The sequence below is a fragment of the Carassius carassius genome, chromosome 16 (genome assembly GCF_963082965.1).
Source record: "Carassius carassius chromosome 16, fCarCar2.1, whole genome shotgun sequence".
Taxonomy (NCBI): domain Eukaryota; kingdom Metazoa; phylum Chordata; class Actinopteri; order Cypriniformes; family Cyprinidae; genus Carassius; species Carassius carassius.
In genome coordinates, this window is record NC_081770.1 from 18,324,199 (window position 1) to 18,351,600 (window position 27,402).

The 27,402-nt window shown below is 38.4% G+C and overlaps 1 protein-coding gene across 1 annotated transcript; it reads left to right on the plus strand.

Moving 5' to 3' along the window:
- Positions 1-19,160: 19,160 nt before the first annotated feature.
- klf2a (Kruppel like factor 2a) lies at positions 19,161-21,904 on the plus strand. The gene is made up of 3 exons (XM_059569384.1): positions 19,161-19,528; positions 19,941-20,850; positions 20,974-21,904. Exons 1-3 carry the CDS (start codon positions 19,457-19,459, stop codon positions 21,147-21,149), a joined length of 1,158 nt encoding a protein of 385 aa, XP_059425367.1. The 5' UTR covers positions 19,161-19,456; the 3' UTR covers positions 21,150-21,904.
- The last annotated feature ends 5,498 nt before the right edge of the window (positions 21,905-27,402 follow it).

The following is a 27,402-nucleotide window of genomic DNA, read 5'->3' on the forward strand; positions in this document are numbered from 1 at the left end:
GCACCTCATCAGCACGTGTTTACACTCAGACCAAAACATTGGCTCTCACGCAGCTGACGGGGCCATGTGTTTCTGCACACGGCACATCGCTATCACCAACACTGTTTCTACAGACTTCACAAAGGTCAGCAAAACATGGCCAGCTTCGCAATATCTTTTCCCTCAGCGACTGGCTATCAACAGGAAACATCTTTCGCAGAACAGGAAGTGCTACTCTCTAATTGGCCCAAAGTGATTCAGTGAGAACTGCTTTTTCTACCAATGAGAGCGCAGCTATTTTGGGAGAGGCTATATAAGTGGACTCGCCGAGCATCAGAGCATGGATGAGGTAGTTGGTAGTAGAGGTTTCCTAGTGAACTGGGAACTGAGTAATGCAAAAGGATTTTTTGAAAGGTTACAGGCCACAAATCAGTCATAGCGTTACTGTTGCCCAAGACCTTTCATTGCTCATGACTTGCTTGCTAAATCTGGCCTTTTCTCAAACTTAAAGCAAAAACATTTTGAGGATTACTACTTGTGAAAAAATGTGTACCTTTATGGGAAACACCATTGTGTCACTGAGGCAGCAGTCTCAAACCTGCAAGACTGTACTCTATATACCTCTAAATAGTGTATATTAGTACCTTAAGGACACATAATATATATTAATATGCTACTAATATGCATGGTAGGCACTAATATGTATCCAATATGTACTCTAGGTACTAATAACTATCCTAAAAGATATTAAATTGCCCCCTTTAGGGGTAGAATAGGCACGCAAGGGTACTTTGAGCGTACAGCCCCAGTCAGGTAAAGTTTGTACACGTTTTTGGTCACAGTCTTCTCTCGAGATCTCATGCAAGAGATGTAGAGGATAACTACTAGTACACCATCCAAAAAAATACAAAAGTTGTACCCTTTACTGGAAACGCCATTGTGTCACTGGGGTAGTTGCCTCAAAACTGCAAGACTGTACCTTATCTATCCCTATAAGGTGTATATTAGTGACTTAACGGTACATAATAGGTACTAATATGTGTCCTTAAGGTACCAATGTGCACTCTAGTTACTAATACATATCCTTAAGGTACTAAAATGCACCCATTAGCAGCAGATATGGTACAAAAGGGTGTACTTCCCCAGTCAAGTAAAGATTTTAGACCTTTTTGCCGACAGCCTTCTCTTGAGCTAAAGTAATATACAATATTTGCACCTGTATGAAAAACACTATCATGTCACTGGGGCAGTACTCTTAAAACTGTATCGTTGTATCTTATCTCCCCCCTAAAAGGTGTATATTAGTACCTTAAGGGTACATAATGGGTACTCATATGCACCCGTTAAGAGATAATAAGCTACACAAGGGTACTTTTGAGGGTACTACCCTAGTCAGGTAAAGATTTTCACATTTTTGCTGACTGTCTTCTCTCGAGATCTCAAGCAAATGATGTACTGTATTACTGTTATACCATTTGTAAAAATCTACAAAAATTGTACATGTCTGGAAAACACTGCATTGTTGTGCCTGCCCTTAAAGATGCATATTCCTACCTTAAGGTACTAATACATATCCTAAGGTACTACTAAGTGGTCTAGGTGCAATATTCATCCTTGAGGTGCTAGTATGCACTGTTTAGGCATGGATAAGATGAATAGTTTTTGCTAACACTACTCTTGTAGCCTACTTCCGCTCACTTTGTTGAACAAATTAGCATGTCTTTTCATCAAATGGCACCACAAATGTTTTTGTTCGGAAATAGAGCACGAGGAAGACGTTTTGGTATCCATTAAAGAGCGTTTACAAAAAGGCGTCACAGTGAAATGTGTATACACAAGGGTTTTCAACAAGAGAGTGATTATAATTAAAACACCAGCAATGAACTTTGAAATCTGTTCATTAGCGAGCTGCTAAGAGTCACGTTTGTGCCTGTAACACTTTATCAGTGTTGGGAATTCCAGCGGTTGTCTTATCAGAGTGCTAAAAAGACTTATACAAATATTGATTGTGAGAAATCAGAAGCACAAAAGCAGCTTTTACTGAGCATGGCACAGAGACAATGCACATTACAATTACTTGGCGCCTGTTGCTCCAAACGGCATGCCTACAACAACGATGAACATTTCCGTAATCAAAACATGGCTACCAGCGCTCCATGGTAGTATTTGCTTATTTCTATTCAGGCTAAATGCACACACCAACTGTTTTAGTTCAATTTGATTTGTGTAGTACACCTTAGGCTTCTCTGTAAACCCTGAAGTCTATGAAACCCTGTTTGGAAAAATGTTTTTCTTCAAAAATGACTATCAGGTGTTTGGTGGGCAAACAGCCTGGATATCTTGCCATGAGCTACTATTATTTTGTCACAGTATGTTGCAATCATTGTGGTTAGCGATTGGAATTACATACAGCATTTATCATCGGCTACTATGACACCTGTTTCTGCAACTCAACGCTGAAAAGTTACAGTGTTGTCTGCGAACGTCGTGTGAGTCATGGTTACTGGTGAGAGTGACGGCTGAGTTAGTGGAAAAGCAGTGGTGGAAAACAGTCTTTGCCCTTTTACTTTATTGCCGCACACCTGCACCCAGGAATTTTTACTAGCCTGGCTAAGCTTGAAGCTAGCTTAGCATGTCAAGTAGGGTGGATAGCTTTGTGACACATGGAAGTAAAACATTCATGATCGAGATCTGATCTTAAATATCCAGCCAAATCGAAATGATTAAAAGTTTCTTTGATGTGCCCCTTTCAGCTCAACAGAGTGCGAGAGGGGGCGAGTCGCCAATCAATGTTGCAAACCGAAACAACCGTGCTAAAGATTAGATATCGATTTTCCAAATAAAATATCTGTTTTTACATGTGCAAAAGTTTGGAAAGCTGTACTGGGTGGTTGCTATGCAGCCAAAAAGGTGATCAGAGCGGTGTTATTACATTGCTTACCTTCAAATGCAACTCTTCAATGCAAGTTTGTGGGACTTTAGGCAATTTTATCATGTGTCAGACAAAAATTTCAAGTCTATTTACTTAGAAAACATAATAGCATGGCTCAATAATACATCACGACACATAATTTGAGCCATTATTTATATCCTTAGTGCAATCACTATAAAAAAAAAAATACTTCAAATCCCTAATATAGCTTTTTAACCACTGTCAGTGCTATAGAGATGACAAAACGCTTGCATCACGTCAAAACAGCTTCTTCACACTCTGTTAAGTTAAATTAAATGATTTATTCAATCAGATTATTGTTCACAGGCCTTTCTGAGCATGCAAAGTATCCAGAATGAAACCTCAGATTGTGGCTATGCGTCAGCTTTTCCATTGCAATGACACATCAAAAGGGGTGTTTGGAAAAATAAATGCAGATAATACTGATGTGGGATGTGCAGACATGAGGCTCAAGGGAACTAGACTCTCTAGTTCACTAACTGTCATCAAAGTAGTTCTTGTGATTTGATCAGTTTGCATTCCCGAAGTTTATGGATTTGATGAGGCAATTCCTCTCTTGAAATCTGTTTACAGCAGTGCCCAATTCTTTCTCTCTTGTGTCATAGCTGTCCACCTGCTCAACACTGTGAGGTATGTTCCACCTGTTTTGTTGCTTTTCACAAGGTTTTTTTTGTTAAAGAGATCAACTTGATGGTTTTATGAGGGATTTCACACCTGTATTTTAGAGGTGTGACGCATCTGTGGTTGCATCACCATGTTTCAGAAGACAAAGTATATTACATTATTTCCATTCAATCTTAAATTTATTAGTTTGTTTTTGTATGTAATAAACAAATGGTGTAGATTATATAAACTATGAAAAAGGAAATTAAAATATTAAATTACTTATAATTTGCATTATTTATTAATGTGTGATCTATCTATCTATCTATCTAGTCTTAAGTTAGTTTATTTCACTTGGAAACCAATAAATAAACAAATAAATAAATAAAAATAGCAACACACACACAAAACAAGAAAGTGGAATTTCCAAGCCTATTTCTTTTTAGAAATATTTTTCACAAAATTGTAAAAAGATAAATAAAAAAACAAGTTAATAAAGTTAAAATGCACTGAAATAACAGTGCTAAACTGACGGTCCTAAAAACATAATGAGCACCGCAATGATAAGGTCAGGGTCACGTTAAGTAACTATGATTTAAATGTGAAGAATGTAATGAAAATCATTTCCTGCTGGGTTATTGGGGTAGTTGGGTTGGGGATTCACAGTATTGGAAAGGGTTAGTACACGAGGCCTGAAATAAAGTATGAAACCATCATCATAGTTCACATTCTGCAGTTTTCCATCAAGCAGGAACCCTCAGAGTTTCTTGGAAGTTTTTCATGCGAAGAATATTTGTCATCAAAGTTGAACGAAAGGACGAAGTGCTATTTTCCACTTGAGCAGTCCTAGATCAACATCTACAAGAGGTTTAATATCAAACTGCTGCACTCTAGATGTTTCAGAGTCACAAATTACCCAGAGATTCTTAACTGGTTAAGTTCCACGCCCAAATGCAGGGTAAAGTGTACCAGTGTTTGGCTGCTTCCAGACCGCATTGTGCATAGATGCTCACTTTTTCTTTTGTTTTACAAGGGGATGCCACAAACACTTAGGCCTGAGTTAGCACTTCTGCTAAAACCACAAAACGGTGCATGCAGCCATCACTGACCTGATTCTTTGTAAGCAGCGGCAGGTGTGGGTTACCAAAATGGTATGTGCAGCTGCATGAACCTACTGCTCGTGGCACACACACTTTCTACTCATTGTGCATCAAGTCAAACCACAGGAATCAAGGTGTTTTTGACTGCTCTGCATGCTAAGGCTACATTCGCATTAGATTATTTGAAAACATGCACTAGCGTCTTTAAGAATTTTCAAAAAGTTATTTGCCATTGAAACGTCTGAAAACACTTATGTCACAAAAGCTGACTCAAAATATTTCACATTTATCCACTTGGAAGAGCATCTTCAAAAGCTCAAGCTGCTTCTGAAATCACATAGTGACTAGTAGGTACTACATTTGGTCTTTTGGTTTACTGTTTTTCACATACTATGAATTCAAATGTACTAATCTTTTGGACACAGCATCAGTTTTCACAGGACAGTGCTGGACACTGAGATGCTTTCAAATTTATCCAGACTACTGTAGACTTAGCGTAAATGTCCTTAAAATTTCCAAATCCCAATCTGTAAGGTTATTCATGGTAGCATAACGGAAACCAAACCATCAAAACAGAGTGTGTCTGCCCGAGGACGAAATGGGAGATGGACACCAACCAGAGGAAGATAAAGTGCTGGAATCTCATGATGTAACACCAAGGCATGAGGAGAGGGGGCCCAGATGCTTTTGCAAGGCGCCTGATTTTCGTGTTTGCAAGGAAACCATGGGAACAGAGGGGGAAACCCACCCAGCTGTAGGGCTGAGTGGGGCTCTGAGCCCCAGAGTCGACAGAGCGCCTGTGCACCAATCACAGGCTTTCCCCCTGCGAGCCAAGGCTGGGTTTCATCACCGAAGAGTCCAGGCTTAATGCACAGCAGATGTGTGGCCAACAGGAGTTGGCAGCTCTTTGACAGCACTGGATGGAGCAATCCCCCTCCTCCCCCACCTCTTCATCTTCCCCTTAGGAGAATGCTGTGTGCGGGCTAATGTTCGGATCCTTTCGCATTCTTGGGAACTCGCAATGCGCTCTGTTATAAGAAAACATTAGAGAAAGATTCAGCTTTCAGTGCACTACATGCCACTTTATCAAACTCCTGGCAGGGGTTTGCAAACACTCCCGCTCAGACGCATTCTTCTGCTATCAGTCATGTAGTTCCAATGCTTGAATATTTAATATAACGTGACATGGAGGTACAGATATGCAGCATATGACTAAAGTTGCCAACACTTCCCCAACCAAATCAGAACTTGCTAATCACTATCGTCACATTTTGGCAGAGGTCAAAAAGCTTGCTATCTTCGCATATGGATGTCTCAAGACAAACGATTCTACCAGGACTGCCAAATCAGTCAAAGTTAGTACCAGCTCGTGATAGACTCCTATTGCAAAACCTCCAGCTGTTACCCATAATCCATGCTTGTGTTTGTGCAAAGGTAATATAGTTGCTAAACACGCATGTGTACTGCTGGGTTACAAAAATGCAAACTGAACTGTTGATGAAGAGGATATTCCCATTGATTCGGCTTAGTTGAATAAGTAGTTGTTACTGCCAAATGCAATTGCAAACATAATGAACGTTTCTAAAGACTTTTCCCAAAAGATATCCCCTGGTTGGAAGTCCATTTACATGCACCTAATTTAATTCAAACATTATCCATATTCACTTTCTTAGAATTAGTCCGGCTGAAATTATACTATTTCTGTTACTGATTGTTGCTATATTGGTATCAAGGTTTAATTAAAGCATCTGCCAAGGAACTAACTCATGCTGTCCAATCAAAAAATTATTTGCTGGTTAGCGGGTAGATGCCATTACTATAGCATTTTATATTATAAATAATATTTTGTAATTATAATTTTACCAGTTAATCATAATATATTTGTTGCAATTTCTTCATTTTCATGCAGCAGTGGTCCGATTAAACCATCTAGCCTTCAATTTGGTGAACAACAGAAAAGCTTTGAGGACGTTTATGTAATTGACAATTATTTTAAATCTTTTAATGTTCTAATTTCCAATCTGGTGAAATGCTGTCAATGCAAAAATGGCTAAAAAGTAAAATATAGTTAAATAAAGCACTTGCAATATAAGATATATACAGAGGTTTTTTTTTTCCAAGATATTTTAGACCTCGTTGGTCGGGATGCTCAAACAAACGTTGTAAACACTGAGAAATGTTGAATGCACCAGAGAGCCACAGGGTTTACACTCTTCTGGGAAATCAACCTACTCATTACACATTATCAGATAAACTGTGGCTTTAAACTCCTCGGAAATCACCTCCTACAAATAAGTTCACTTTATTGTCACAGTTTGAAATGTTTCAGCTCAGGTCTTCGTGGTCAGAGAACACAACATAATTGAGGGTCTACACTGCATGAACTTCTACTTTACAGGAACATCACAGAAAACAGCAGGTGCTGCTGACTGAATGAAACCACTAATCAGCACTTTGCAATAAAGCCTTGTTTCATTTCTGCAGGTCTCGCATTGACTCATTGAGGCCTGTTTTGGTGTAACTCAACATAGGTCTCAGACCAGCCCTGAATGTGTGTGCACAATGCGTACAAATCCTTGGCAGTTTACGATGTTTATCAATTCTGAGGAAAATGACTGCTGAGGATTGCTATGTTGATGCAATGGAGAGGGACGTACTAGAAATGTGTGACATGTGGTGAAGCAAAAGGGAAAATGGAGGTTGAGCTGTTGGCGAATTGGGTTTTAGGCAGAACCGCCTTGAGAAATGCTTGTTTTTCTGCATGTCTGTGGATTGAGATCTCACCACAGAGGAGATTCGGAGCGTCACCACGCTTCCAGAGAGACACCAACATCTGTCAGGCCCGCTTCCTTCCCAAGTAATGTCCGTCCACGCAGACACAAGCCACCAAAACAAACGCTCTAAAGAAAACAATAGAGATGGTGTTTCATTTCATCCAATAATGTAAGCAGATGAAAACTGATAAACATTCAACATCTTGCTGATTAGATATCAAAGCAGAAGAAACAAAAGGCATAAAATCACACTGAAACAACAGCTTTCATGTTCAAGCAATATAAAAAATGCCTTTGTCTTCAAGCACAGTCATGTTTCCACTTTGCCAATAGAAGTAGTTTTTCTTTATGGATGGTACACTTGAGTCCAGTTTAAAAGAACAAAACTTGGACCGCTATAAGTGACCCAGAAGTGAACTGAGTGAAACTACTTTCCCATGCATTCACACTGTACCTAGATCTTTTTTGGAACCCAGTAAGCTTGAATGATGTGTTATTGTAAGGAAATAAGTGAATAAACAAATGAAACAATAATGATATTATTAATAATATCAATAGCATACAAAATAAAAGTTTCTGTTTGCGTGATATGTGAGCTCAGTGTACATTTATTATGTATGTATAAATACACACACATACAGTATATATTTTGAAAATATTTACATGTATTTACATGTCTAAATGTATATTCATATAATTTAGATTATAAATAAATACAGTATATTTAATATATAAACAACATATTTTTCTGAAATATATAAATGCATGTGTGTGTATTTATCTATACGTAATAAATATACACAGCACACTTACTTGTAATATGTGAACAAAAACTTTTATTTTGGAGGCGATTCATCGCGATTAATCGTTTGACAGCACTAATAATAAGATAAACACAAGACAATAAAATGAAAAAATACAACAAAATAAACACTTTAAAGGAGCATTGTGTAGGTTCTGAAATTTGTAACCGTTACTGACACCAGTGGCTGTTAGAGGAACTGCAGCCAGTCTCATGCTCATTCTCAGTGCGCACGCTCTTTTTTTTTTTTTAACTTACGAGGAGTGTCCATGGGTGTCTGAATTGTGCTGGAGGCTGGTCGCTTCTTTCCATCCGCAGAGTCCATTTGAAAACACTATTGCCGCTGCTTACTATAATGGCTGGCGTGCCGTACGGTTGTAAGCCCAAGTAGACGAGAACGCGCATGACGTCACATTTTGTGAATTTTCGCGCCAATTCGGGCCCGACTCCTCCAAACACAATTGAGCCTACAGGCTGATAGAGGCAACCGTGGTGGACAGTCGAGGTGTCATTCTTTTTTTTACATCATGGTTGGCTCATACATGTACAAATGAAAACTCTATCTTAAAGATTTTTTTTTTAAGTAAAAACCTCCACATAGCTCCTTTAATAAATAAAAATATGATTAAAATAAAAATAGGAAACATAAATAAAGCATTAATACAACCAAGTGAAATAAAAGCAAAAATAGAAAAGAAAAATAAGATTTAAAAAAAGCTTTGAGTCCACTGAAACAAAGCATGTAAGCGCCTTTTGCCATTTTACATTTAATTTAGATTAATTGTGCAGCCAGTAACAACTAAAGTACATGAGAATGAGTGTGTTTTTATTTTTCAAATGTGTACTAGACCTGTCAGAGGCCATATTGACAGGAATGGGTGTTTCCAAACATACGTTAGCACCGCTGATGGTTACAATCTGGCTGGTTAAAAGGGTGTAAAAGACATTCAGAAGAAGAACGGACTTCAGATATCTGCAAACGCAAAGTGAAAGGGAAGTGGTTACAATTCAAAAGGAAAACAGACATACCCACCTGCTTTCACTTACTTTTTGAAGGAAAACAAAGTCTTATCATTGGTTGAAATCTGAAACGCGACAGCAGTCGTCAGATTTGCTAAATCGTGAACCAGAATAAATATAAACAGAAAAAGACTAATAAAAACAGGAAACACTCAACGTTTTAGTATTAATTGAAATACTTACTTGCCATTACTTGCAATTTTTTATTGATATCCAATTTAATTCCCAATTAAAAGAAGAAAAATAAAGTGCACTTTGCTTGAAGATGATTTTGTGTTTTATTCTTTAAAATATATTTTAGGATAAAACTAGCTTAATATCTTAACATTGGACCTCATTGTGTCCAAATCATGATGATCCAGTTGTACAACCACTGGGTTTCTGCAAATGTTTTCTCTGAGATAAGGCGACCACAGTGACCATGGAGGAATTCATTTTGGCTTGAGTTCAACTTATGAATACACGCATAAATTAGTCCAGCTGAAACTTACTCCAGTGTAATCTCACTGCACTGACACAAGGTTAAAAGTACGTATTTTCTTGACGCAACACAACCAACATAAGTCTTTAAACATCTACTGTCTCCAAGCAACAAGTTAGTAAAGCTAAAAACACTCCATGCTCACAGGGACAACTCATGATTACGTTGTGCAGGCACTTAGATGCTGACATAATTATGAAGCGAATGAAAGACATTAGCTCTGCCCCTGATGTAAGAGAAAAGCATATGATCCCACAAAAACAGTTCCAAAAATTTTGAACGTGTTACACCAACTTCAGCGTAAGCAGAACCACCTGCTGAGAGTTAAAAGTGCAGATTTTAAGCACAAGGTTTAAAAAGACTCTTAAAAATAAAGACTCAAAAAGGGGGTTTTCGCAGTGATGCCATTTTGGATCTTCAAAGAACCTTTGAGTGAACATTTCTTAAAAGAAATATATTTGTTAGTGTGAAGAACATTTCAATAATAATGAAGAACCTTTATGCCACTTTAAAGAACTGCACTGGAAGCTTCCCCTTATGAAAAATATGTTTATTCAAGTGTGCTATTAGTATACTTCTTTTAAAAATAGGAAAGTATGCTTTTAGTTTACTTTCTATGTACTTCTCAGAAATGGGCTTTATTTACTTCTAAGAAATATACTTAAAATGACACTTAAGTATATCTGACTTATACAAAAAAATTCTAAATATATTTGAACTATACTTGTGCTCCTAAAATCCGTGTTTTCATTGTTATATGGTAGAGGGCGCTAGTAGACATCTTCTGTAAAGTATTTCCAAAAAAAAATCTATTTTGGGTTCCCAAGAATAACCCAAATAACTTTCTTCCACTGTAAAGAACCTTTTATGTAATGTAGAGTTTCCATGAATGTTAAAGGCTCTTCATGGAATGATCAATGCAACTGAAGATGCTTCATTTATATGAGTGTGTTCAGCAGACATAAATAATATCAAGCTTGCATTTTCTACATAACAGTTAAAAGGAAGTGATTACTGCTTCTGAAAGTCGTCACGTTTCAGAGGGAGTAAAAAAGGGCCACATCTGTGAACGTTTCATTAGTGCAATGAGCAATTTCAGTTTAAGAATTATCCTATTGTGTGATATTGTGAGTCATTTAGTCACAGATTCAGTTACTAAAACACCTTTGTGACTTTTCGCCCATTTTCTCTATGGGATGGAGGGCATTGCTTCGCTTCTGATCTTCTCTAGAGAACACCAAAAAATACACTTCATGTTCTGTTTGATGTCCCATCATGCAGATGCTTAATTACAGCATAATCACAGATCAGGGGACAACCGGCTCAGAGCAGGAAGGCACATTCAAACCCCAGATAAGTGGGACCTGCGTATTCAAAGTCCAAACCCCCATGAGAGAGGCCATGCTAGTGGTTTGAGGCCATTATATTGAGACGTTGATCTGAGCAGTAATAAGTGGCTGCAAGTGCCTTGAGGTCCCTCTGTTGTTGCAGCATCGACCGACCCCCCATCTAGCTGAGGTGTAATTACTGCTCTAATAAAACAGCCATTTGGTTTAAAGACACATGGCTGCCTGGTGGTTGCATGTGGAACACCCAGCTGGACCCTCCGCCGCTTTAGCCTTCACATCAACCCCTGTAACTTGTAGGTCATTAGTGGTATTGCTGAACAAATGGCTGCATGCAGTTGTGACACACCGACATTGTAAAAAATGAGTGCTTGTAGATGTTTTTAACTTAACAGTCACTTGGAAATGGTGCCGTGACCCTGGCCGTTAACTATTTCGCGTTTAAAAAGACAACACAAGAGTTTGTAACCAACTAAACAATAGTTTGTTGCAAATTGTTCCCTTATTTACAAAAACATAAATAAACAAACAAAATAAAAAAAGACCAAAAAGAAAATAAAACAACATAACATAAATAAAATAACAGATAAAAATACATTAAAAAAAATAAATAATTTTATCACTAATAAAATATAATAAAAATACTTTATCTTAGCCTACTGAAAACAACACATGAACCCTCCGGAGGCCTAAAAAAGGCAATACTAAGAAGTCAGCTCTAACGAAACAATGGGTAACAACCAGCTAACTAATCTTTTTAAGTAAAGGAACAAAATCATCCTGATATCAGAAGACATGTTATTAAACATGACAAGTCAACAACAGTTTGATTAAAACTAACATTCAGTGCAACCATATTAGTTATTCATGTAGTTATTAGTTATTCCCGGTGCATGCTGGGAAAAGAGTCCCAGTGCATTAGGAAAAAAAATTTTGTTTGTTTGTTTTTTTTAGTGAAGGCCTATTGCTAAAAAAAAATCAATAAATAATAAAAACCAAGCAAATCCAAATGCTAAATACTGAATATTTATTATTATAAATATTACAAGCAACATCTTTACACATTATGCAACTTTGCAGCAAACCACCTTGCTCATCAGATTAAGTGAGAAAGAAGTAATTCAAAGAATACCAACGCACACCAGGCCTTCATGCAAACCACAGAGGAAGTGTTTATTGTATTTCTCCTCCATGTTATTTATCATACTTTTATTTTCCTCATATTTAAAGTACAATCTTGGATGCAAAAGATCTTAGAAGTGACGTGTTTTGCAACAAACCCCTCAAGGAGAAACCCTACAGCTAACCAGATGAGTTCCCTGACACAACAAGAAGTCAAAAAGCATGATCATGTTTCCATTGTCTTACAGAGGTGACAACTCTCGCTGAGAGTGTGCAGCTTTGGGTGTGGGGTGCATGGTTGCTATGAGAGCTAGCCTACACTGAAACTGAGATGCGGTTTAACAGACCACACATCCTGTAGATGTACATGCTACAAAACCCTCGCTCGCACACACTCAGCGAGTGCACCAGGCTGAAGTGTGAACCAATAGTACAGGGAGGCCTAGTCTATCTGATCAAGCATTGTGCAAAACCACAAATGGTATACCTGGCTCACACTAAAAATGAAAAACACAGCTTTACAGGAGATCGATCCGTTTACTACACCTTGTCTGCATGTCGAACGAATCAAACTGTCAAATGTGCACTTCACTTTGTGGCATATCCAACTGATTTCCAAACGCATGATTCAGAAGATCTGAAAAAAGCGATATATGTTAACTGCTACCTGATGCGATGAGGGATGATACACCTCTTTTTCAAAACATTGCGGAGCACAGAAGAAACTGACAATTGCTGATAGGCAAGACAAAAATGTTGTCATTTTTTAATACATGCAAACAATAAATAGACATTTTTGTGGCTCTTCAATGTGTCAGTTCAAGCAGCATGTGACCTGATAATCTCTTCCTCTTTACATAGTAGGTTGACCAAACGTGCCATTTTCCCAGGACACGTCCTGGCCAGAATTTGTATATTTTATGAGAAGCCTGCTCTCTAGAGCTCACACAGTACTTTGTTATACAACAATTTGTCTGTGCAGCGCAAACAAAGCCAAAACGAGGATATTTCCGACAATATAGAAATCATGGCCAGGATGTATCCTGGGAAAATTGCACATTTGGTCACCCTAAGTTTTGGCATGGAATGAACATGAATGAACATCAGAAGGTATCTTGTTTCAACTGTGGAAAGGTGTCAAAAAAACTATTTTTCAAGTTCAAGTCCACCGATGTTTATCTATTCTCCTGTCTGGTCAGACAAAATGTCAGGTCAGATCGCCTGTCAATCAAACTCCTGACAAAGGGTCAATTGGACAACCCTCTCTCAAAGCCGGTATCAGTCAGTTGGGTCACTTTCACAAAGTATCTTGGTGTTCCTATAGTTCCTTGAAATGCACTATTCTCACACTGTAAAAAAACTATATATATATATATCTATATATATTTTTTTTTTTCAGACTTTCTTTGTGTTAAAACACAAGTAAATAAATAGTCAAAAATAAAAATACTTAAAATTTGAATATCCTACTTGAGAACTGCAAGTGGGCCCACAACTGGACCCACCTTTCTGAAAGCAAGAATTGGTCAATGGATGTTAAAGTGCATTGCAACAACTTTTGCTCGCCGTATTGACTTTCACTTTCGCAAAACCTTGTGTCGCTTCATGCTTACAATGCACCATCCCCACACTGCAAAAAAAGTAAGTCTTATATTTCAAAAAAGTATCTAAAAATCATACAAACAAGTTAGATTTCCTCAAGAAGCTAAGATTTTAAGACTTGTTTTCATATATTACTAAAGTTCATTTACCTTTTTTTTGGGGGGGGGGGGGGGGGGGGACTAAAAAACTAATTTTATGTGCAAGCACCTTCTGTAAAGAATCTTTTTCTTATTAAGAATCATTTTTCACTATACGGTTCTTGAGTTGCCTACTTAATTTTTTGGAGACTGAAACATTCTTGGTGTTACATTATGGGTCCTTAAGATAGGCTTGTTCAACAGCAGAGCACCAGTGCATAGATGGACTTCTAAATAATCGGTCCTGGAGAACATCAAGACTGCATATTTTGTATGGAGACCTGATTTATATCATTAGATTTTAGTAGAATTTTAGTAGAGTCCAGAATGTGCATATCAAGTAAGGAAAACATTGCTACAGTAGTGCAAAAGTACTGTTTTAAAGAAGCAAGGAACTACAGAAGGTCCTTGAATCATATTTTTTAAATTTGTATAAATTTTAAATGAGGGATGCACATTAGTACATGCCCATTAAGCATTGAATCAGCCTGGCATGTCGTCTTTCAAACATAGCATGCCTCAACAATAATCCTGGAAACATATCAGGAATGGCCTGGGAGAAAAACCACAGAACTCGCTGTTCCCAAGTGCACAAAGAGTTTAAGTTGCCTGAGAGCTATAATTCACGTGAGGCGAATGTGTGTCACTACATTCTGACAGTAGGGAAAAACATACCACACTGCATTCCTCAATAATAATGTGCCTTACATAGAACTGTACAGTACATAGAAACCAGGCAGGACAAAAAACATGCGTGATGGCACACATTGTACACAGCATCTTAATTGAGCGTAATAAACGGTTCGCCAGGTGCAACCAGAACAAAAACAGCCTGGTGTTTGGGTACCCAGTGCCCACATTTTCAATTCATATAGCAATGTACCTTTATTATGAAAATATTGGCGATTTTTTAGATCTTCTGAAGTACTGGCAACCTTAAAGTTCATGTAGTTCAAGAACGTTTGGTGAATTTGTGGTTAAGTCCATCCATTTTAGGTGTATACATGACATTACAGTCACAACGTAGAAGAAAGGAGTTCAAAGCTGGAATAGAAAGAGACCTGTGTGTAAAGGCATGCTGGTGTATTTACGCAGCTGGCAAGATTTAAGGAAGCACGGACACGTTTGTGGTCAGGCTGGCGTATAAAAACTAGCCTGGTTTTAGAGACTCAACTCTCCATTGTAACTCCCTCACTCTCTTTGTCCATAATTTCCAACTCCTGCATAAAAAGGAACTGGATTTTGGCAGCCCACCATGGCAATTCCTGTGGCTTTAAGACTTATAACAGTAAAACAGGGAGATGTTGAAACTTCACGAACGCTGCCAGGTTCAACTGCAAAACATTTCAGCCCAAGCTTATAATTTCCCAATCCACTGTCTCTGGATTCATCACAATTCTGTAAAGTTCTCATGGTATCACTTCGATCAGGAGGAAAAGAAAAGTCGTTTTGAAATTGACTGGAATTACACATGATTTCAATGTAAGGTTTGGTCAAGCTACAGCTGTGACCGGTCTAAAGTATGAGATTGGACATAGTCCGTTTTCTCCAAGGGCCACAGATTCAACACCATATCAAACCCTGTAAACATTTCGAGGCAGTAAAATAACAAAAACTAGGAACATGCTATCCAGAAGCCACTGATAAGTTTGCCGTTTAATTTCCGCAGCCAAAATGTAACGTTTGGGATGGCGTCTGGACATAATAAGAAAGAAAAGGTTTTCTTGATTAATTGCTGTAAATATCCTCTCAGCAAACATATTTCACAGCCAACGTAGCAAATTGTGTTCATAACGCATGACCTGCATGATATCAAATGTTAACAGGCTATAAATTGGCCGCCTCCCAGAAGAATTACCAAACCAATTAAATCCACATGAACTGATGGAAAAAAGCAGAACTGGAAAAACTCCCCCAAAGAATATACGATCTATCTTGCGCTGTCAACTCCTCCTCCATCTTTGAGGAGATGGGGCTACAGCGAGATGTTTATGAAACTCCTTGTTGATGTTGACCTGTGAATATACAGACATGCATTTCTGAAGTGGTTTTGACAGTGTTTTAGTTGCATTGTACATCAGGGTGGTACTTAAAGACAATGTGAATTGGTTTGCAACCCACTTTATTTCCATAACGTGATGCATTTCCAAATGAAAATGAGAAAACAAGCATGGCGGGACTTGACTTTAACCATAAGAAAGTGACTGGATGGTGAAAAGTGGGCATTATGTAACAGAACAGAGTCAGATCGAATGTTACATACCAAAATAGCTATTTGGTTATTGGTTAACATCTCCTCATTACTTTTCATAAAAAGTGGTATGAAGCCACTATTATAAATTTTGTTACTGAAACAAATAACCATATAGATGTATTGAAAGCATCTAAAACATGTTTTCAGATTTAGAAATGTAAAAATCTTTACAAATTCTTTATAGTATAAATATATATTGTATAATTTACACACACACACACACACACACACACACACACACATATATATATACATATTACTACATATATAGAATGGACTTTTTGACTTTTTTAAATACATGTCAATGACATTTGATGTATATGTGTGTATATATATTGGGCTTTTGCTAGTAAATGAGACAAAAACATTGGCAAACAGTGTTTAAGGAGAAATAAACACAGTTAGAGGCAGCATTGAACACAAATGTTTTCAGTTTGAGTTCATTATTAATCTAAGGCTCTAAAAACATGAGCTTCATGTCAAACTCCCTTTCAGACAATCACTTGCTCCACTGACATCTAATCATGCAAATTTGTGCCATGATTTTAACTCTTTTTCCTTTTGAGTCAGTGCCTGGTCATCTCAGCGCTATCCTTCCCTGATTGGCTGTGAACGGCCGGGCGAGCAGGCAGGAAGCTGAGCCAGGCTTGCTTCCTGAACGTCCGAGAGAGGAAGCCCTGTGATAGGCGAGAGGGAGCGGGGTTAAAAATAGTTGCGTATATAAAGGCCTGCTCAGAATCCCATTCCGTCTCAAACTCTCACTCGCGCACTTTCTGCCAGGACTCACAGTTTCCTTCTCTCTCGAAAGCAGGGCCCAGGGCAGCCGCAACACCGTCCTGCTGTGAAGAAAGAGCAGGTGTTTCCCAGGGTTTGACTCAAGCAGCAAAATATGCATTACACTGGATAACCAAAGCAAGAAAAAAAAACTTTTTTTCCAAATAAATGCTCGATGCCCAACGGGTTACTTGAGCTCAGTTCACACGCAAACCATAATACCTTTTCCAAAACGACAAAAGGAAAGTGAATTGACTTGTTCAACTCTTAAAAGGCCAAGAACTTGTTGTACCATGAAGTAACTCCAGGCTACAGCTTTTATTATCCATTGCCAACCGAATGAAAAGTTGATAAACTGTTAAGCAGCAAAGATACCAACACAGATAGGTGGAACGCAATACATTACACAGACAGGAAGAGGAAATCAAGAGGTATTTCTCTGCACTTCTTTGTCTGAACATTCAAAGAACTATAAGCATCTATTCATTCTTAAAAATGAAGGTTCTTTATTGGCATAAATGCTTCCATTAAGAACATTTGACACCCATTCCAAAGTGCAAATGGTTATTTATAGTAGACAAAGGTTCTTCAGATTATAATGTTCTTCACACTTAGAATAAATGGTTAATTTAAGAACTATTCACTGAAAGGTTTTTGGTAAAAACCAAAAAATACAAATAACCCCCCGAACCATCCCACTATTGGAGCCATTGTTATTATTTTTAAGAGTGTATTTAATTAGCAGAACAGCACAGAATATTGGCTTGTATACCTGAAAAGGTGGAATGTGAGGGTGTGTCGGAAACCTCTTAAAAGCATATCCAGAGCACAATTAGAAAACAACATATTAATGTGTGATCCATGGAGCCCTAAGGGGAGAACTAGTTGTACAGTACAATAAACACACCCTTTTGACATTCTTTGTCAACATTCTCCGTGCCCAAATAACATATTGTACTTCTACATCGAGGTTGTATATTGAATCATGTAATTTGGTTCCTAGAAAGGTGCAAAGGAATGGATAAGGAAAGTAAATCCAGTCACAACACACCTCATTTCTGGTTTGAAACGGTTCACGGCGTACCCGACTCACACCTCGTCTGAGCTTTCGTGCAGTACGTTCTCACCATCTGCGTGTTATTTTTGACTTACTATAAAAATAGAAAAGTGATGTAATTTTACACAAACTGCCATTTTATGTTTTCTTTTGCACTGCATTGTGGGTAAGTGGACCTTGCAAATTGCTGCAAGCTAGAAATAGCTATTCATAGACTAGTACAGTAATTGCCCTGATACCTGCTATCGGAGGGGGGAAATCCCAGCCTCCTCAGCTCTATTTGCAAATGAAAGGGGTTTAAAGAGCTTAATGTCATGTGTTTTGTTAAGAGCTCGATACTACAGATACATTTGGAGCCTGCGAGGGTGTTAAATAGCACCAAGAGTTGTGTTATTGTTAATGTTTCGGTCCAATGACATGCAAATCTGATAAAGTTGTGGCTTTGGCTGCAGGTGCAACAGAACATCTTGGTTACGTCAGAGTACAGTGTAATATACAGTGCACACGCTGCATCACTTTTGCTTTTTAAACTTACATTTGGTCTAAAAAGTTGATGTATTTCACAAAGAGCTGTTAAAAGTGTCAAATAATAGTCACATGACCACATCTGTTTAATTCTAGTTGGCCTCTGTGAAAGATGTTTGTGTCAGATCTCCATAAATGTGGTATGTGTAATATGTAAACGTTCTGTTATTAATAGGCTACTCATTCTTTTTATATAAATCATTACCAGATGTAAACATGTAAGCAACTGGGAAAACAAAAGGCTTACTGTACTCGATTTACGTGCTGTGCTCACGTATTTGGGGAAAAAAATGGAATTCAGTGGGTTCATTTAAAACTTGAATCTAGCAAACACAAACTTTGTTATCTGCTCTTGACCCAGCACACTTTACAGTGTTAAAATGCAATCATGCCCAATGCAATAATCCCCTTTGTTATACGCGTCTCGAGGGCTCCTAGTGGCGCGCGCAATTGGTTTCGACAGTTTTCATCTTTAAACAACGTGTTAATGATGTGTATTTTTCTCCCATTCTTCTCCTCAAAGGTAGGAGGGAGAGAGGAGGGATCTCTCGCATCATGTTGTACTCGTTTAACTCGCTTTTTACCGAGGGGGCGTGGAGTGACTCCGGTGATTTAAAGAAGAGCCCGTGCGCTCTCACCATCCAAGACGAAAGGCGCACACGCCGGAGAGCAGCAGCTTTATACCGGGGCTAAAATTAGGGACGGATAGTGCGTATTTCCTCCGCTTCGTACAATTGGTCCAGCTTCTACTGCCGTGTTATTTATAAGATCTTAAGGTCTTCCAGCACTCATACTTGCTTCATGAGTGTGAAACACAAGAGTGTGAAAGCAGAAACCGAGTTGTAGTGCACTACAACAAGTTTCTTGGAGTGATATTGCAACCGGTCCCTGATCTTTAAAGATTTTATTTCACGGGGAAAACTGGAAATGGCTTCGAGTGGAACCATTTTACCGTCTATTTCCACATTTTCGGCACAGAAGGAAAAATGCTGGGAAAACGTGAGTATTTCGTTTTTTTATAATTTTATTATTATTATTTTACTTGTGATTACGCAGTTCTTTACTGTTACAAGTATGTATTAATAGGCTACACATTTCAACAGAGTTTGTAAACTATTTAGCAAACTTCAAGTTATATTTCAAGTTTGTCAGTGCGCTAAATGTAAATGAATCGCATTCGAAGACGTAATCATAGTAATAACTGCTTTATCGTCATTATATAATTATTGTTATCATTTAGCATGTTAAATTTAGATTTACACAAGTGTTTGTGATTAAAAGCGTTAGTTAAAGCATCTTTGAGTTGGTTAACAGTTTTATTAGGGACACTAAAATATATATATATTTTTTATGAACTTATGAAAAATGTATGAAACATACAAATGAGATTAATCAATCGGTTTCATTGCAGAGGTGGAAGGATGAACTGGACAGGTCCATGCATCTCAGCTGCACAGCTGACATATCAAGCATGGACAACCTCAGAGGAACAACAGATGATGAAGATCTCGATAAATATCTGGATCTGGAGTTTATTCTGGCCAACACTGCAGGTTCTGATCATCTCGGGCTTGGAATGGGAGGCGACTACAGGATGCAAGAATCCAGAAACATGTACAATCCGACGGTGGCCCCCACCGCATACCCAGTGCACGACATCAACCCGTCACCTCCACCGTATACCACCAGCCTCATGGCAGAGCTTCTGCAGTCTGACGTAGACACCTACTGCCAACCGTCTCTGCCCAATAACATCCAGGGAAGATTCCTAGTCAGGTCTAACTTTCCCAGTCAGGACATTTCGGAGTGTATCAAAGTGGAGCCCTGCATGGACAGTTATGGACCTGTGAGAGGAATGGTTCCCAAAGTCAAACAGGAGGGCAACGGTGCATGCATGAGGTCATATGAGCAGCCAAGACTGGCCAACTCGCCGCAGGGAGCAGGCAGCATGACTCCGCCGCAGAGCCCCGTGGAGCTCATCAACACAGACTGTCAGTCACAGATGTGCCACCCCATGACGTTCACACAAAGTTACCAAGGCAACACGGGGTTTCCCCATTCTGCACCTCCGCAGATGCAGCTGCCGTACCAAAACGCTCGTCACTTCAGCATGTGCGACGACAGACTCGGGATGCCCAGCGCCAACCAAAGAGTACTTCTGACACCACCCTCATCTCCTCTGGAGATGGACGCCAAACCAAAGAGGGGACGACGCACCTGGCCGAGGAAACGGACGGCGACTCACACGTGCACTTTTTCTGGATGCGGCAAAACCTACACAAAAAGTTCTCACTTGAAGGCGCACCACCGAACACATACAGGTAAATAAACATCTGTGCTACTGCAGCAACATCTGCTTTTTCGAAATATGTTGACATTATAACAGATGTCTGAAAATGGATAAACATTAAATTGCTTTGTGTTTATTTCTTGTCTTTGTTTAGGCGAGAAGCCTTACCATTGCAGTTGGGAAGGTTGCGGATGGAAGTTTGCCCGTTCTGATGAACTGACCCGTCACTTCCGCAAGCACACCGGACACAGACCCTTCCAGTGCCACCTGTGCGAGCGTGCCTTCTCCCGGTCCGACCATCTCGCCCTCCACATGAAACGCCATATGTAGGAACAGACTGAATATTTGGACTAAACGCACTGAACAGTGAACATCTCGGATGTTCAAAGCAAGCATTTTGTCTGTACCCCCTATTTAAAGTAGGACATTGTCAGCATGATAAAGAGGAAACATGAACTGACTTGACTCTTGCATTGTAGCTGGTTCTACACTTCATCTCTTTTCAGATTTTTTTTTTTTTAAGAAACAAAATATATTTTCCAAAAAGAGCTTTACAAATGCCACAAAGTTCAACTCATGCTAGGCTGGACCTAAACCTCAAGACGGAACTGGAATCAGACAGTAAAATGTGTTTAAGTTAACATGATGTGCTACGGACATCGCGACTGTGCCTTTTAATACATGTATACATCTCACGAGTGCCATAAATACACTTGGCATTTAAAAAAAAAAGTATGCTATTGTTTCAAGAAATTAAAAATACGTTTTATAAGACAATGTTTTTCTCTTTCAAAACTGCCTTAAAAGTTAACAAAAGGCCGTTAACTGAATGTTTGAAGTAATTTGTGCATTTATCGACATACACATTTGAAAAAATCAGGGTCTTATGGTTTTGTTTTGCTCCTTTTTTCTAACGTATTCATACAATTTTGTATGCTTTTAAGGTGAATTGCAGACTCTCCCATGTTCGGATGACATGATAAGGGCTATGTGAGTTGTTCTGGACCAAACATGTTTTGTACATAATTTATGCACTGTAAATAGTGTACTTTAATGTACATATTAAACTTAATTGAAATATAAAACATTTTGTTTGTCACTTTGTTCACTGTGTCCACATGCCAATCACTCTTTCTGAACGGATCTTAGTGGTATCGCCCAAGGGTAGATCCTATGGGCCTAGAGGGAGATTGCGATCTTTCCCAGCTGCAATATTACCATGCCAGAAAGCTGTGGCTAGACCTATAAATACAAACATTACATTTACATAATTATTGAGACTGAATATAGCCATGTCTGGGCAGAGGGCTTTACCACAGTTAAAGAGAGAGTGGCTTTGGAAAAACAACGGAAGATGTGGGATATCTAAAGGGGTGGAGGTTGTGCTTTAAATTTCTTTTTACAGTTGGGGTGAGAATTCAAACTTTAAGGGTGCTGTAAAGTCAAGAGCTCACGGCTATTTGGCACCAGATGTTATTTTTGCATGAAATGTGCATGAAACGCTATTAAAAACACAGGAAAACACTTGTACGTTTTTACACATCCATCTCCTAACAAGGTGTATCCAGTTGGCGTATTCAGGACACAAAGCAGCAATCCCATCCAATAATGTGACTAATGGTGTGAGACAAGTCCAGAAAACAAAGCTCATCGTGGCATGGTATGATAATACTCTTGGACCTTTCTCTTGTGTTTTTCTGGGCCCTGTGCAGTGGGATGGAAATATTATACCGATCACCTGTTTGAAAGGTATTCACCTCATTGTCTATTTTGAGGAAATGAGGAATTGAAACTTTGTCAATGGATGGCTTACTTTGTGAAGTAAGAAAAACATTTTCATATCACTTTCAGGTTGGTCTCAGATCACTTTTCGGAGTTGCTGTATAGTTGATAAATCAGCCAGGCAAATATGTGCCGTTTCAATTTACAACAACTCCCTAATCCTCCGATGAACCTCATGTGTCCACTGCAGACGTTACATCCCTTGAGATGCCAGAGACTTGACACTGTTCAACGAGGAAATGGTTTAACCTACACGAGAAGCTGATAATGACACCAATGATGCATTTAGGATTATGTTGTCTGGCTTCAAGCCAGAGGGCTCCTCAGATTTCACAGGGAAAGATAAAATCAGGACTCTTTTACGTTCTTGGAAGCGTGCTATGATATTGTTATTGTCTTGAGGGTATTCCTCATGCTAGCAGGAAAGCGCTTTAAAATACTATATATAAATTATCTTAGATGGAAAAAGCCCTGAATTCTCTTCAAAATAAGTGTCAGTTTACCCACTAACCAGAGATACCAAATAAGGTACTTCCAATTCTGGGACCAACCATTATAGCCGTATATATATATATTTTTTTATTATTATTATTTTATTAACTTATGAACGATTTGAAATTATTATGGGACATAACTCCCCCAGGATCTTTTAGTCCATCCATGTAGCTGCTTCAGTCAAAACAAAATCAAGCCCTTCATAGTGGGCAAAATTTTCACGTTTTTCTCTTTGGAAAGTTCGGGAATGTCATGGGAAGAGTTTGCCACCTGCTGGACTTGAACGGGAATACTTGCTGCATACTGTGACTTTCCCATCCATGTCCAAACCTTTTCAAAATGATACTTCCCATGGAGCACATTTCAGGCCATGATGTTTATTTCATGATGAAAATTCATATTTTCACATTTCATGTCATTTGCGCCAACTTGGGAAAAACCATCAGAATCCAGGCAAATCCCTGCATTGGGAGGCAATAACATCACATGTCAGTTCCTCCAAATCACCTCTGCACCAACAAAACAAAGACTGAAAAATGAGAATCCCAATGGCTGATGGAAAACCACATTTGTGTGACAACATAATGGAACGTGGCCATCTGGCTTACATTTCCCAGCATACCTCTACTGACGGTCCTGGTGGAGTGTAGAAGAGTGTCCGTCAGTGCACCGCAACATCCCCAGGGCAGCATTACTCGGTGGAGAGCCCTTGTTTCCCGGCCCAGGCCCAGGCCCAGCTGATTAAATACACAAAATCCAGCTCAGGTCGCTCACGTCTGGAGCTCGTCATGAGCAAATCGAAATCCGATTAGTCAACACACTGATTTAAATCAATACCTGTTCCGAGCAATTCTCGCTGCAGGAGCGGTCCAACTTTTCCTAGCCAGCTGTCAATACGCTTAAGTCCGTGAAAGGGTCCCCTCGAATCCAATCAACCAAGTGAGCACACACAGAGGATCTTGTTACCAGCGTGATGCTTATGACCCCTTCCAGACCTTCAACATGTACATGTGTGTCGCATTTAACATACTCACCTTGCTCTGGTAAAACACAATCAGAGGTGGGTAGAGTACCCAAAAACTGTACTCAAGTAAAAGTAAAAGTACTTCTAGAAATATTTACTCAAGTAAAAGTAAAAGTACTAGTCTTGAATAGTTACTTGAGTAAGAGTAAAAGAGTATCGGATAAAAAAATCTACTCAAGTAGTTAGTTACTAGTTACTTTGGGTCATATATACTGAGCCTATTTTTATTTAGATATATAGATAAAATGTATGTAATGTATGTGTGTGTGTGTGTATAGAGGTATATATTTCATCAGCCTTTACTCCAATTTATGTTATTTATTATAAAACCCTGTCTGTTTACTTAAGTAACAGATATAGGTGTCATGCCATAACATATTTTTAATACGGCTGACTTTATATTAAATGTGAATTTAACATTGAAAGTTAATGTGATATAAATATTGCTACTAATCTTTCATTGTACAGAAAGAGAGCAAATAACATTTACATTATTAAAGACAATTTTCACTGACAGTCTAGATTTCAATCACTCTCAGAAACTCCCATTAAAATCACTGAAACTGTTAACACTGTGAAATCAATATTTAATTAAAGATTCGTACACACATCTGCACTTTGTTGTTCCTGCGAGAGAATTCGCCAGAAAGAGGTATTCAGTCAGTGAGCGAGTGAAGGAAGCACCGGCATTTTAGCGATGACTCATCTGAACGCCTCTGATTGGCCAATGCTTTAATAAGCTCAAAAGAATCATGTGTGATTTGTTATAATGCGCAGCGCTGTATAAACGCATCTACCTCTGGCTAAGCGCCAGCAAGCAATCACAGATCTGAATTTAGCAGCTGATAATATGACTCGCTGAACGTACTTGCACCAGTGTGATTGTATTAAAATTAATAAAATCTTAATCGGCTATTTTTTGTCTTTTGGAAGCTGCATTCAACTTGACTCCCCTCTGTTATAAGCCACACATGTACAACAAACTAATGTCACAGTGGTATCGTGTACTGTAATCGAATGTAGCCCAAGTTATTACCTGTTAAACAGTAGACAGCACACGCGGTGTTCATCTAATAAGGATCTCCATCGCTAGCAAATAATAACCTTTGCAGATTTCAATTCAGTGCAGTTCCAGCCACGTTTTCAACGCTCTTTCTGTTCTTAAACGTTACAACTCCGAGTGAACCACTTCAGACGCTCAGCGCGTGCGGCAGGGAACTGAACGACTCATTCAAACTGATTCATGAACCAATTCACTCGTTTACCAATTGGTTTGATCAAGCCTTTGAACAGAATTGACTCAAAAGAATGAATCATTCGCGAATGGGCATCGCTCATTGCCCAGAGAAAAGTAGACGGCGCGTTTGGAATAAACTGAAGCATTATAACATTTATTGCATTAAGATAAAGTAACGAGAGGAGCGTCGCCCACAGTAACGAAGTAAAAGTACAGATTTTTCCCCAAAAATTCACTCAAGTAAGAGTATAAAGTACCCATCTTTAAATATACTCCGAAAAGTATTCGTTACCCCAAAAAATTACTCAAGTAAATGTAACGAAGTAAATGTAACTTGTTACTACCCACCTCTGAACACAATTGAGTATTATTGGCACACCTGGATCGTCTCACTTGACAGGCCCTATTCCCAAGAACCCCCTGCATATGTAAGAAGATTCGCCAAGGTTGAAGATGTTTTTGGTACACTGGTTATTAGTACCGTCAAGCGTTCACCAAAAAAAAAAAAACACATTAGGAAAGGAGGAAAATTACTATTAAAGCATGTGGAATAAACATCAGATGTCCAATCTGGAAAGCTCTTTGGCCCATTTCCACAGTTTTGATTCCCAAAGTTCACTAGCACACAAACTAAGTAAATACCAATCTCGGAATTTCCTGTTACAGTTAACATTCCGCATGCAGGTTCGCTCGTGTTTAAGGATAAAGTTTTTACAAAGTTCCATTGAGCTTCAAGGAAGCCCTCAAGAAACTAAAAGTTATATACAAGTATGACTCAATCCTTTTGCATTCAGATTGGATTTCCAATTTTAGTAGCTACAATAAAAGCAATTTAATATGCAGTATCATACAGGAACATGGCCTACTTTTGCACCTTTGGCCTACTGAGAAAACAAAACACAACTTTACTCTAAAATACAGTAATCCCAACAAGATTTGGTGCATTTAAGCCACACTTCATTTGTATGAATGATACGGACATTAGTTGATATGTTAAGTCAGTTTCCCTCAAGTACACATCAGATTAAACTATAGACATTTTTCACTAAAGTTATATTAAGCCAAGTATGCAAAATTACTTTGGACACCAACAAATGCTTCCAAAAAATTAGCTGCCCTAGCTCACAATTTCTAATTCACCAAATCAAACACACTAAAAAAAAAACAAAAAAAAAACAGATGAAACTTTTAGGAAAGCATTTACTATTTATATGCTTTGTACTATTATTTGTACTATTTATTTATTTATTTATTTTTGCCAAAAATAAGTCATTTGGTTTGATCTAATTCCAATTTAAGTTTAAGTGTCCAAATGCATTTTGGGCTTACTGTTTTAGACATTTCCTTTTCTTGACAAACGTGTGAATCGAATAGAAGAGTGACATGTGTGTCTGAAATGTTATCTTTTGTTTATTCTGTGAAATCAAGGGGACAACATACGGAGCACGAACATTTTCAAAGGAATCAAAGCATCACTAAATCACTAAATCAGTCAATGCAGTCTGAAATCCTTAAAATGTTTAGAGTTACACATGTACAGTAACTCAGTTTCATAGCACAAATATAACACATAATATACATGGTTTATGTATACTCTTATGCATTTCTCTATCGGGTTAATATCTATCTTATCTACACAGGCGAGGGTTAAAGGCAGCCCAAAAAGAAATGCTTTCAGCTTTAGTTTTATGGGACGTATTCCCAAAATTATGACAGTAACTAAAAAAACAACACTTTCATTAATAAAAAAGACAAAATATGGATAATAAAACAGGATATGAAAACATGAAATTAATTTACGGGTATTACAACAAAAATTAAATATACAAACTATTGCACAGTGGAGGTATAGAAGATGAATACAGCATAACAGGATCGCTACCAAAACGTTTGCAAAGTTTGTTCAGTTTATTTTTTGGCAGAAATGCCAAGACCAAAGCCCCCTGCAGATGAAATAAGCCATTCCCAACCTACGTTAACGCATAAAACACTTCATAGGCCAGGAATTGGCATTATCTGTGTCTGGGACACAACAGCTTTTGATT

What these genes read in the sequence shown, in the direction of transcription:
- klf2a (XM_059569384.1), top strand. Translation starts at nt 19,457, where the DNA reads ATGGCTTCGAGTGGAACCATTTTACCGTCTATTTCCACATTTTCGGCA. An exon ending in AGGAAAAATGCTGGGAAAAC is followed by an intron (nt 19,529 to 19,940) that starts GTGAGTATTTCG and finishes GTTTCATTGCAG; the next exon opens with AGGTGGAAGGATGAACTGGA. An exon ending in GCACCACCGAACACATACAG is followed by an intron (nt 20,851 to 20,973) that starts GTAAATAAACAT and finishes GTCTTTGTTTAG; the next exon opens with GCGAGAAGCCTTACCATTGC.